Source organism: Equus przewalskii, chromosome 6, assembly GCF_037783145.1.
Source record: "Equus przewalskii isolate Varuska chromosome 6, EquPr2, whole genome shotgun sequence".
NCBI lineage: Eukaryota > Metazoa > Chordata > Mammalia > Perissodactyla > Equidae > Equus > Equus przewalskii.
Window position 1 is genome coordinate 4,766,948 of NC_091836.1, and position 12,426 is coordinate 4,779,373.

The 12,426-nt window shown below is 52.2% G+C and overlaps 1 protein-coding gene across 1 annotated transcript in view; it reads right to left on the reverse strand.

The window, feature by feature from the left end:
• The window catches only part of LOC103540378 (complement C3), a 31,792-nt gene extending 20,157 nt beyond the window's left edge, over positions 1-11,635 (reverse strand). The window contains exons 1-19 of the mRNA XM_070622760.1: positions 11,263-11,635; positions 10,326-10,518; positions 9,703-9,865; positions 9,536-9,606; positions 8,589-8,683; positions 8,403-8,485; positions 8,228-8,318; positions 7,838-7,940; positions 7,631-7,757; positions 7,288-7,403; positions 7,041-7,187; positions 6,458-6,667; positions 6,120-6,326; positions 5,574-5,732; positions 5,146-5,275; positions 4,794-4,865; positions 4,432-4,632; positions 2,520-2,628; positions 2,165-2,250 (exon numbers count right to left, since the gene is read on the reverse strand). Of these exons, the coding sequence (XP_070478861.1) occupies positions 2,165-2,250; positions 2,520-2,628; positions 4,432-4,632; positions 4,794-4,865; positions 5,146-5,275; positions 5,574-5,732; positions 6,120-6,326; positions 6,458-6,667; positions 7,041-7,187; positions 7,288-7,403; positions 7,631-7,757; positions 7,838-7,940; positions 8,228-8,318; positions 8,403-8,485; positions 8,589-8,683; positions 9,536-9,606; positions 9,703-9,865; positions 10,326-10,518; positions 11,263-11,336 (2,437 nt within the window). The 5' untranslated portion in view covers positions 11,337-11,635. The remainder of the gene's footprint in view (positions 1-2,164; positions 2,251-2,519; positions 2,629-4,431; positions 4,633-4,793; positions 4,866-5,145; positions 5,276-5,573; positions 5,733-6,119; positions 6,327-6,457; positions 6,668-7,040; positions 7,188-7,287; positions 7,404-7,630; positions 7,758-7,837; positions 7,941-8,227; positions 8,319-8,402; positions 8,486-8,588; positions 8,684-9,535; positions 9,607-9,702; positions 9,866-10,325; positions 10,519-11,262) is intronic.
• Between the last annotated feature and the right edge of the window lie 791 nt (positions 11,636-12,426).

The following is a 12,426-nucleotide window of genomic DNA, read 5'->3' on the forward strand; positions in this document are numbered from 1 at the left end:
GGTCCACATCTGTGCTCCCCAGAAGGGAAGCCCCAAGTCCCTCCTGGTCACTGGGCACTTCTGAAATGTGGCTAGCTTGAACGGGCACTGGACTCCTTCTTTTATTTCATTTCAATTAATCAGATTTAAACTTAAAAACCAATGCTCGTGAGAATATGCTAAAACCCAGTGAGTTGTACGCTTTTAAAGGGTGGCTTTCATGGGATATGAATTACATCTCAATTTTTAAAATGATATTTGATGCAGTGATTGCAAAACCTTGAAGTATGTTTGCAACAACTTGAGTAGGCCGGCTCCCCTTTTCAACTGCAAATTTTACAAATCCTAAAATATAGACCAAAGACTTCCCAAGGAAAAGCTAGCAATCCTAATTGGGATGCACTGTAAGTATAAAGCACACACCAGATTTCAAAGGCTTAGAAGAAACAAAAGTAAGATATATCATTCATAGGTTTGACATATTAATAGGTTATCCTTAGCTATTAATGGATTTATTTTTGTAACATTATTATTAGTGTCATAGTGGTTCTGCAAATTTTTACAAAATGTTGAAATGAGAATATTATGGATATATCTGGGTTAAGTAAAATGTCTTACTAAAATTGATTTCACCTGATCCTTTTTTATGGGGCTACGAGAAAATTTAAAATGACGTATATGGCTCACATCATATTTCTATTGGATTGTGCTGGTCTACACTGAGCAAAAATGATGCTCAAAACATGGTTACTTGTGGTACAACAGTCACCAGATCAAATTTGACCAAAGTGTTGATGCAAGTGAAACTTACAAAACCACTATCACCCTAAAAATAACGTTACACTGAGAAATCTATTAAGATTTAATAATATTTTTTTCAGTTATTCTTCAATAATCTGAAAAAATAATCAGAGACTTGAACAAAATCCTTATTTTCCAACCTACAGCCATTTACTCATCACCCTCAAGGTTTGCTGTAGTCACTGGTGCTATTTACCTTCCTTACCTACTATTTGTTTTCACACTTTTTAAACTCAAATTTAACGTGGCATCCTTACAGTATGTGAGATCCCAACTTCTTGCACCGTAAGTAGGAGGTTACCCCAAGGAAAACAAAACAATTTCGTTAAATACTGGCTAGTTTGTGTTGCCTGCAGAAAGCTAGCCCCCTTCTCTCTCTTTGTTAAAAAACATAAATGGAGATAAACAAGAATTGGAGTGGAGGTGATGGCATCCTTGCACCAGATTAGCTTTTCTTCTGGAACGAGGTGGAGGATGGAAACTGAACTAAAAGGTATCGACTCCTGATACACAATTTGTGTCATTTTTAAGGCAATGGAACAATTATTCCATGTGATACTGTAACAGCGAGTACATGTCCTGATACATTTGTCCAAACCCACAGAATGTAACACCAAGAGTGAGCCCTAAACTGTCACCTCCAGTTAATAACAATGTATCAATATTGGCCCGTCAATTGTAACCAATGGGCGACATTAATGCAAACAGGAGTAAAAGATAGGGGAATCTGGGGAAAGGGAGGGGTATATGGCAATTCTCTGTAAACATAAAATGGTTTAATAAAATCTACTTATTTAAAAAGGAGAGATTCTGATGCATGATTTGTATTATTTAAGAAAGTGTCTCTGCAGCTCTGAAAGACATCTACTCTCTGATCTCTAAAATGTTTGACTCCAATAATAACAACAATAATGGCTCACACTCATTGAAAAAAGTTTTTGTTGTTGCAAATTATTCTGTGTGAAACAATAATGGTGGATACACATTGTTATATATTTGTCCAAACCCACAGAATGTACGACACCAAGTGAACCATCACGTCAAGTATGAACTTGGGGTGATAATGACCCCATGTAGATTCTCGATTGTAACAATTGCGCCACTCTGGCGCAGGATGTTGACAGTGGAGGAGGCCGTGCATGTGGGGGTAGCAGAGAGTATGTGGGAAATTTCTGGACTTTCCACTCAATTTTTCTGTCAAACAAAAACTCCTATACAAACAAAATCTATTTACAAAAAGCACTGACTATGTCACCCACAGTCTAGACTCTTTGACTCCCCCCCAGTAACCAGGGGTCAAGGGACAAGCCACCAAGAAACACAGAAAATACCCAGGAGCCCTGGGGTCCTGCCTCCTGAGGTCGGGGCCCCCACCTTCCCTCACCTTTCTTGTCCGACAAGCTCACAGCCAGAATCTCCCAAGTGGTGATGGAGTCTTTCAAAAACACGTTCATGATCTTGGTGGAGACTCTGCATGAGGGAGAGAAGGGGACATCAGGAGAAGGCATCGAGCAGAGTGGAGGGGGACAGCTGGTATGGAGGGGCCCCAATGGCCCGGTTGGAGGGGGCCACATGTAGGTAGCAACATTCTTGGTTTTTCTGGGCTGGGCTGTGGGGTTCCACAGTGATTCTAGAAAAGAGGGGGCATTGGAGGTGCATGCAAATTAAAGAATCTGGTCTGGGGCATTGATAGGAGCTGGCCTGGGGGTGGGTTGAAGTGGGGGTTACTCAAGTTTTACCCATTTTTCTCTGGTTCTTTTAATTCCTCTATGCCCCACAGCCAACTCTCAGGGAACTGGCTTCGGGAAATGATGTCCTCTTCCGGGATGATGTCTTCATCCAGGTCACCTGAGAAGGATGGGGGTGCAATCTGGGTTTACAACAGACCCACTTCCCCACTGTGCCCTTAAATATTCATCTCAACAGCCCTGGAGGGGTTCTTAGTAGGGGAAACACATCCACAGCTGTGTGATGACTTTTGGAGGGGCTCAGGTACATAATATCTCTTCTGTGAGAGTCTTGCCCCAAATGCAAAACCTGAATGTGATCATGAAGCAACACAAGACAGCCCAAACTGCAGCACAATCCCAAAATATCCGGAATATATACTTCATAAACGTCAAGAGCGTGAAAGTCATGGGAAGATGGAAGTGCTGCCAGGGACTGGACAGATCCAAGGAAACTAAACAGACCCTGCCAGTAAATGCAACGCGCAATTCTGGAGTGGATCCTCTTCCTATAAATGACCAAAAAAAAAAAAAAAAAAGAAGCTGGCGAAACTTGAATGAGTCTGAGGATTTGCTGGAGGTAACAAATCAATGTTAATTTCCTCATTCTGACAATTGTGCTGTGGTTTCGTAGGAGAGTATCTTTGCCTCTAGAAAATCCACATGAAACTACTTGGGGGTGTTGGGGCATGAAACAATTCAGGGGGAAATTGCTTTTTATCTGCATTTCCCATTTTTCTGTTAAGTTGGAGACTGTTTAAAGAAACAAATAAAAGGAGATGAGACAATTCTTTGGACGTTGGTCCGCCAGCTCGCCACTGTGGAAGTTTCCCAGTCTTCCTTAGTTTTGAAACAAAGGTGTTCTTTTTCGGTACTTTTCATCCTGTAATCGATCATGTAAGTTCCCTCGATTTCAAGAGCCGCTCACATGCCCTTCGCTATTGGAATCCAATTGGATGATCACAGTTTCCCGTCCCCCGTGAAAATGACAGGAGGTACCAAAGAAAGGTTCCAATCGTTTATGGAATGATCACTAAAGCAATGACCAGTTTGTGCATGATGGCTAAATAGAGAAATTTGGACAAGTTTGAATGAACTGTGACCTTGCCGAGGTGACCTTCACAAACGTTCTGGGCTGCCTGAAGTACACTCCCCACATGTTCAGTTTCAACAATGCCCATCCTACTGGAAAGGTCTTCCTCTGATTAAGACATAATAAAAGATGTTTAAGAAAAGAAGAGATCAGGCCACACTGGGCTCAAAGCTTTTCAGCAAATGGCAGTTAGGACTCCTGTCAATTCTGTAAATGCCGCTGTGTGGTGGAGATCACTCCAGTTTTGCTCAAAATGGGCTTATTATTAAAAAAATTCTCTTGGCTTTGCCTAAGATGTATTTGGCCCGATATGTAAACTTTCAAGTATGTACGTGTTTTATCTTATCCAGAACTGAATGACCCAATGAATGAATGAATGAATGAACGAATGAATGAACGAACGATCCTAGGCATCAAGGTAGGCACCTCTCTTTGAAAGGCAACATAAATTAGTTTTCTTTGGTAAAGGCAAGCTTAGAACCCATTTTAGTCTTCCCATTGGCAGCTAGTGTGACCAGCTCTATCATCTAGAACTTTCCCTGAGGGGGTGGATGTCCTGGGCACTGGCAACATCAAACTTCAGACGGACAGGGGCGGGACAAGGATGACCATCCTAGGCAGGAAACGCCTTTGCCCTCAGGCAAGGAATCCTCCCTCATTGGACCAGGTCCTTGTCTTTCCCTCAGACCTGGATCCCTAGCTCCTCAACTGAAGGATTCCTCCTCCCTCAGACAGGGCCTCCTCCCCCCTCAGACTGGACCTCCTCCCCGCTCAGACTGGACCTCCTGCCCCCATTAGACAGGACCTCCTCCCCAGGCCCCCGTCACTCACTTCTGGCCAGGCCCAGCGAGGTGTCCCGGCTGTGCTCAAGCCGCAGCTGGGTGATGTGGGTGCAGCAGTCCAGGAAGGCCTTCACGCACGCCTGGTCGTGGAGGATGAACTGGGCCCTGCGCTGGCACGAGAAGCCCATGGGGTTCTCCCGCATGCCGTCCTCGCAGCACTTGCGCAGATCCTTCTCCTTGTACTGGCCCGCTGCAGGGGCACAGACCCCACTCACAGCGGGAGGAACTCAGGACAGACCCCGGGGAGAACTGCCTCAGGGCCCGGCCCTCCCTTCCTCCCTCTTTGGCTGGGATCCCGAATGGGCAAGGCCCAGGGTGGGGAGGTGGGCGAGGGATGGTGGAGACTCCCACCTTTGTCCATCCTCTTCTCCATGAGCTGCACGGAGCGGCGTCGCCGGGCAGCTGGTTTTGGGCACTGAGGATCTGGGGGGCAGGGGGACCAGGAACAAGCTGGATTAAGCACCTACTGGACATCCTTGGTTTACTCCTCACACTGGCCGTGAGGTAAGGGTGCTACTGCCCCCTTTGACAGATGGAGAAAGTGAGGCTCCATCTCAGTAGGAGAAGTGACTTGCTAGACGGTGGTGGAGGCAGGACTTGAACCCGGGGCCCCCTGAGCCCAGAGTCCTGCCCTCAACATGCCTCAGCATCTGGGAGGTGGAGGCACGGCCCCACCCTTGACCAGCGCTGGCCGCATCCTCACCTGTCCTCTGGGCGGTCTGCAGGTCTTTGTTGGTCTTGAGAGCCAGCCCAGCATCCATGAAGACGCCAGCATAGTCCCTCCCACTGCCGGGCGTGCAGCCAATGTCTGCCTTCTCCACTGTGTCCCAGATCTGTGGGGAAGGAGAGGGTCAAGTGGAGCGTGAGGCCAGGCCAGCAGGGTCTCCACCAACTCACCAACATGTCCATCCAACCCACCTCCGTCCTCATCCCGGTCCCAGGCCGTTCAGTGCGTGATTCCAGACTACACTGATGTAGGACCCTTAGAAATGTGTACATTCCCATGACCATCCCCAACCCGGACCCATGACTGTCACATTCCCATCTTCACCCTGAACTTCCCACCTCAGCTGAAAGCCACCTCTTTGCCTCCACCATTGTCAACTCCCTCTCAGTGACGCCAGGGTTTACCTTCCTCTGGGTCAACTTGTTCTTCTTATTCAGCACAAACACGCCCTTGTCCACAGCCACCAGCCCCACTCGGGCCCCCCGGTCACCCTCTATCTTGAGGGTCATCTGTTGCCCAGGCAGATGCTGCTTCTCCTCCTTGCCACCACCTTTCACCACCAGCTGTGGGGAGGGTGGGGGGGAGGGTAAAGTCAGTCCTGTGAGGCCCCCGTGTCAGTCAGCCGAGGACAGAGGAGATCCTGGGCTGGGCTGGAAGGACAGAAAGGTGGAGACAGAGAGAGAAGAAGGGAGATGCGCAGAACCAGGATCAGGCAGAAAGGCAAGGAAAGAGAGACAACTGGGAGCAAGAGGGATACTGAGACTAAATCAGAAAAGGAAGAAAGAACAAGATGGAAAAGGAGAAGAGAGAGGCAGAAACTCTGCGAACGTTGGAGAGAAATGGATTCAGAAGGCTGGAGAGAGGCAGAGCCAGAGGCACAAGACAGAGAAAGGATGGCCAGGTGGAGAGTCGTAAGATGGGCAGAGAGAGGGGGATGCAGGGAAGCTCACCGTGCCCACGCACGAGTCCTTGACGTCCACCCACACGGAATCGGCCACCACCTCCCTCTGGCCTTTGGCGTTGATGAGCGTGTAGTAAGCCACCAGGCGGAAGGAAGGAATGAAGTCCGTAGTGATGGTCAGGGGCAGCACGACCAGGGCCTGGCCGGGCTCTCGCACCTGGCGTCCTGCTTTCAACAACTTCCCCTTGTTCATGATCTGGGGGGGCAGGTTGGCATAAGGATGGGGAAGGTGGGAGGGAGGATGGAGGGGATCCAGGATGGGGGAGTGCTCCTGGGGGTGCTGGAGAAGCAAGGAGGAGGGGCTGGGGATTCTGGGAAGCCACAGACCAGGTAGGTGTAGTAGCGAATCTTGGCCTCCTGGCCCGGGTCCGTGCGCAGGTGGAAGTTGACATTGAGGGTCTCCCCAGGCTTGAGCTCCATGCGAGGCACGGAAAGGTGCAGGTAGTTTCCGGAGCCACCCAGGGTGTTGTAGGGGTGGGCCTGCATGGTCTTGGTGGCCTGTCGGGCATCCGGGATACCCTCCTTCCTTGTTTTTACCTGGGCAGGGAAAGAGGGATGCATGTGGGTCCCCCAAAGATGTCCCCATCCTAATCCTGGGACCTGGGAATGTGGGACTTTGCAAATGGGATTGAGCTGAAGATCTGGACACGGGGAGATCATATTGGATTAGTCAGGTGCGTCAAATGTAGTCACAAGGGTCCTTATAAGATATCCAGGCAGATGGCAGGACCCCACTGTGCAGACAGGAACCCCTCGATGCCAAAGAAAACACCTCTATGTTTCTTTCTGCAAATGAAAGGACCCCCACCGTGCACATGGCAGGATCCCTTTGTACAAACGTCAGGACTCTGCTGTACCAATAAAGTCCCCGTCTCCCCGGTGTAGGGTCCCGAGGCTGGCGCAGACTCACAGTGATGGTCAGGGGCTGCTGGCTATTGGGGGTGTTGATGCTCAGCTTGGCCACGCCATCATCCTGGGTTAACGACTGCACATTGCTGCCCTGGGTGACCACGGGGATGCGGCGGGCTGGGGAGCCGTCGGGGTTCGTCACGAACACCTGTGGGTGCAGGGGCAGGTGGAGGGGGTTGAGGCGGAACCAGAGGTGTGGCCAGAGTTCAGGAGCAGGGTGGGGGGTGCAGCCCCATCCTGGGTCTCACCATGAGGTCGAAGGGCATGGCTGGTTTGAAGAACTTGGGCGTCTTGGTGAAGTGGATCTGGTAGGGGGAGGTCACGATGGGGATCCCGCTGCGCTCCGCCTCCACCATGTCGCTGCCTGAGGGGGCCAGCCATGAGGATGGGGTCCTGGCCACCCTTCAGGCCCAGGCCTCCTCTCTCAGATTGGACCCTGCCTTCAGATTGGGCCTCCCCCCTCAGACTTGGCCTTCCCTATCAGACTGGACCCCACCTTCATTCTCGGTCCCCTCCTCGCTCAGATGGGCCTCCCCTCTCAGACAGGACCACATGGTGGTGCTGGGCCTCCACCCTCAGACCGGGCCTCACCTGAGTGCAGGATGACGGTCACGGACACGTACAATGACTTCCCCACCAGCGCATCCGCTCGTGAGGGCTGTACCCCATTCAGCAGAACGTCTCTTTTCAGCACGGCCTCCCCAGTGCCGTCCTCGATCTGGGGGAGGAAATGAAGGCTCAGGGAGCAGAAGGGCTCAGACGGGAGGGAGGGGTTCAGAGGGGGCCTCTGTCACGTACCACAACGCGGGTGAGGGACTGGGCCAGCGAAATCCTCCGGTCACCATCCTGGACCCCAAAGATGACAAAGGCTGTTCCATCCACGTTCTTCCCGTATAGGAACCTGCAAGGTGAGGACAGTCTCAGATTCTTCCCTCCTGACAAGGTGAGTTTCTGCCCCAAACCTCCACGGACCCGGAGCCCCCAGTCTCTCACCTCACCCTCACCTGGCCCTTTCTTGGCCCTTACCTCACCCCTTATCTGGTCCCTCGCCTGTCCCCTCAGCTCATCCTCATGTGGCCCTCATTCAGTCCCTCACCTGACTCTCACCTGGCTCCTCACCTGGTCGTCACCCAGCTCTCACCTGGTTCTTACCTGTCCCCTCACCTGGCCCCACCCCTAGCCCCTCACCTGGCCGTGATGGTGACCTCCAGGCCATTCGGATCATCAATGTAGTAGAATTTCTCTGTGGGCTCCACTTGGACCTCGAAACTGGGGAGCACTGTGTGGGGACAGACAGTGGTGGTGGGGGGCCGGCGCTGGGCCCAGCCTGACGGACCCCCGCCCGGGTCTCTCGTCCTCTTACCATATTCCTTCACCTCGAACTCGGTGGAGAAGACCTGCTGTGGAGAGTCTTCATAATGGACTCGGATCTTCCACTGCCCCATGCTGCGGAGAAGGCAGGCGAGTGATCCGGCCGGGCCCGGCAGCCCCCCACCAATCAGCCCGGGCTGGGGGGGCCCTGAACCCCCTCCTGGAGGGCAGGACATACTTGACCAGCTCCGGGATGTTCCAAGACAAGGGCAAGATGCCAAACTGGTTGTGAGAAGACAGGGAGTCTTGCTTGATTTGAATGCCATCGGGGGTCTGTGGGGAGACAGGGAGGGGTGTGGCACTTTGGTTAAGAACCTGGACCTGGATTGGTCAGCCTGGGTTCAAATCCCCACTGTGCCGCTTACAAGCTGTGTAACCTGGGGCAAGTTACTTCACCTCTTTGTGCTCAATGTAAAAGAAGATAAATATAGCCCCTACTTCACTGACTTGGAACATAGTTAATATAAGCTCATTATTACCTGTGACTCTCTGAATTCGAGTAATAACTAGCATTTATTACCTACTTTTGTGCTGGACCCCTGGCTAAGCATCCAGTGTGTGCCAAGCCACACAGAAGTGCCTACATTTGACATTTCGACCCACAAGAATAGCAATTTCGCGTGGTTTGACCTAATACACATATTACTTCATTGTTGTCAACGGTGAAATGGCAGGAGGTATGATGTAAAAAACTGGTTTTCTGGCTTCACTTGGAAATTGGGATAACTGTGGATAATGCATTCTTGATGGCACAAGGTGACATCTAACTGGAGCTGGGTAGATCAGTGCCTTTAGATGGGGTGTGTGTTCTCTGTTCTCCGGGGATCCCACCAACCCCAAAAGTCAGCTCGCAGCCATCAGAACCGGGTCCCTGTTAACTTTGCATGATTTCAATAAATATTCATGAAGATCCTATGAGGAGGACATACCTCCTCCCTCCCTCTTGCCCTCCCTTCTTCCAGTCCCTGCCTCATCTCTGATCATCTCCCTGTTTGTGCCTCGATGTGTTTCTTTGCCTTTGGGTCTCTGCCGCTGTGCCTGACCCAGTGTCTCTGTCTCTGTCTCCATGTCTTGTCTCTCCCGAGTCTCTGCCCGGGTGCGTTTAGGGCCCTGGCTGGTTGGTACCTCGATGCTGACGATAACGGTCCTGCCCACGGGCAGCAGCTTGCTGTCAAGGGTGAAGATCCGATACAGGACTGGGAGGAGGCAAGAGAGGAAGGGACAGATGGTGAGGCCCTGCCTCTCCCCACGCGCCTGCCCCCGCCCTCTCCAGCCACCCTCCGGCCCCTTACCCGTGGAGCCCGGGGTGTAGATGGTCTTGTCGGTCTGGATGAAGAGGTACCCGCTCTGAGCACCGACCAGCACCACCTTCTCCACCGTGGTGCCCCCGAAGGACGCATGGACAGTCACGAAACTCTGCCCCTTTGCTGATCTCAACTCCTTGCTGGCCGGGATCTAGGCAAGGACCAGCGCATCCTTAGGGGTCTGTCCCAGGGCCCCGGGTCCCGGGTCCAGCCTCTGGACCTTGAGCTGGGTCCACACCTGCCCCTCCTCACAACAGAGCCTGCCATCCCTCTGGTCTCCCGAGTTTGCCCAGGTATGGGGAGTGGAGAGGTGCTGGGAGAGGGGATAGGCATCCAAGAGGGCGATGGGGAGAGGGAACCAGACAGGGGGTCAGAGGACGGGAGTTCAGAAGGGGAAGAGGGCTCAGAGACGGTCGGATGGGAAAGGGTGGGGTTCAGAGGAGAGACTTAGAGATGGGAAGGGCGCTGAAGGAAGAGAGGGCTCAGAAAGGGAAGGCGCTCAGATGGAGAGGGGCTCGGAGGGGTGGGTCTCAGAGGGGAATGCATTAGCAGGGGGAGGGTCTCAGAGAAGGGGGGGGTGTCAGTAGGTCCGGGCTCCAGTGTGCTCCCACCTTGATGGTGACCGTCCCCAGGTAGCCATTGGCTTTGGTCAGTATGGTTTTCTCGCTGGACAGCACTTGCTTCTTGGCCGGGAAGTCTTGGACGGTGACAGTGACAGACACGTCCCCTTGTACTTCGTGGGCCTCCAGCACCACCATCTCCTGGTTCTCCAGCCGCAGGATGTTGGGGGTGATCATGGAGAACCTGCCAGAGTGGGGTATGGGGGTGGAGCTGTCGTCCCAGGGAACCGACACTCCAGCTCATCGGAGTCAGCGCTGTCCCCGGGGCTCTGCCCGGCCCCTGGTCCTGGAGGGATCCAAGGACCTGCGACAGCCAGGGGTTGCAGATTCCATTGACCCCTGAACCTCAAAGCCTAACCAGCAACTCCCCAAGACTCTGGACTTCCAAACCCACAATTGCCTAAGCCCACAGTCCTGGAGCCCTAACCCCTAAACCTTCAAACTCCCGCAAGTCTCTAAACACCCAACCCTCTACATGCCCAACACCTCATGCTCCGAACCTCTAAACCCCAAATCTAGAAACACTCTAAACCTAAGCCTCTAGCAGACCAAGCTTGTAAACACAACCACATCCACCCCCCAGATGACATAAACCCAAACAGCAAGTCCCTAAGCTTACAAACGCTGACGCTCCCAAATCCTGTGAGGTCCAAGCCTCCGAGATTCCCAGTCACCCCATTGGGAGTATCACTGAGCACCCCATGCGCTCTGGACCTACAGGCCCCCGGTTCTATAACACCCAACCCCCGTCCCACAGCACCCGAATTCCACAAGCTCTCAACCTCACAGGCAGCCCCAACTTATAAACATCCTGACCCCTGAGCCACAGACACCCCAATGCACCTGAATTCTGAAGGGGCTGCTCCCCACAAATGCCCACTCCCACCTCAGAAGCAGCCTTAATGGGGGTGGGGTCGGGACTACTCACAGGGGGTCCCCCAGGGCCAGGGGGAGGCTGCTCAGCAGAAGCAGCAGCAGGCTGGGACCCGAGGCAGGCCCCATGGTGCAGGGACCGTGGAGGGACAGAGGGACGGAGGGATTGAGGGAGAGGACGGGGAGGAGTGAGCAGAGACCTCTGGAAGCCTCCTCTTATCTGGTGCCCGCCTCCTCCTCTCTCTCAGCCCAGACCTCCACCCCCATACCCCCCCTCTTCTCTGGGACTGCCCCAGATTTCTCAATACTGTTCCTTAAATTTTCCAGTCCCTGGGGCGGGCACACCCTGGGGTAAATAACCTGAGGACGTGTCCTCCTGCAGCATGAACACAACCGCCCCCACTCTGGACTCCCTCAGGGTCAAGGACAGCTGTTAGACAGGGACCTCCCCCTGTCACATCCCCTTTGTGCTGGAGGAATAGTGAGGGTCAGAGAGCCCCCCACCTCAGGTATCTGGGCCTGGCCTCCTGTCCACTTTTGATCATGCATATATTAACCAAATTCTTCCCACGGGTCCACCTCTCTGTTGGTCCTAGAATCTCCCTCCATGCTAGGCTGGGGACAGGGGGCAGAGTACAGCACAGACATTCCTAGCCCCATGGAGTGTCTTCCCCAGGGGAGACGAAGAACTCTGCTTCTTGGAGGGTCAGGGAAGGCTTCTTGGAGGAGGGGACATTTCAGCTGGGCTTTGAAGTATGTGTAGGAGTCCCTACCCAGGTGAGCGTGTTTCCTAAGGCAATGGGAGCCTGGAGCTCCCTTTACCTGCCCTTCTCAAGATGCCTCAGTAGCTATGATGGTTAAAACAAGTCATCATTGAGGAAAGTCCCCACGGTTAGCTTCTGTATGTTTCTTACATCAACATTCACTTAGGATGTTACCAGTATTATAAATTGTATTTCATTTTTTGTGTGTGAATCGACAATATAATCATATGGTTCAACATCCAAAAGGTTGAAGTAGATCTACAGGAAAAGGTAACCTTCCTCCCATTTTTGTTGCCTGTCATGCAGGTCTCAGATGTGACCAGGTACCCAAATCTCAAGTTTCTTTGCAGAGGTATCTTACGAATTTACAAACGTTAACAAGTTTTAAAAACAACCATCAGCATGCTCCACATATTACTCTTCCTGGTCTCTCTGGGTTATGCCTTGATTTTTGT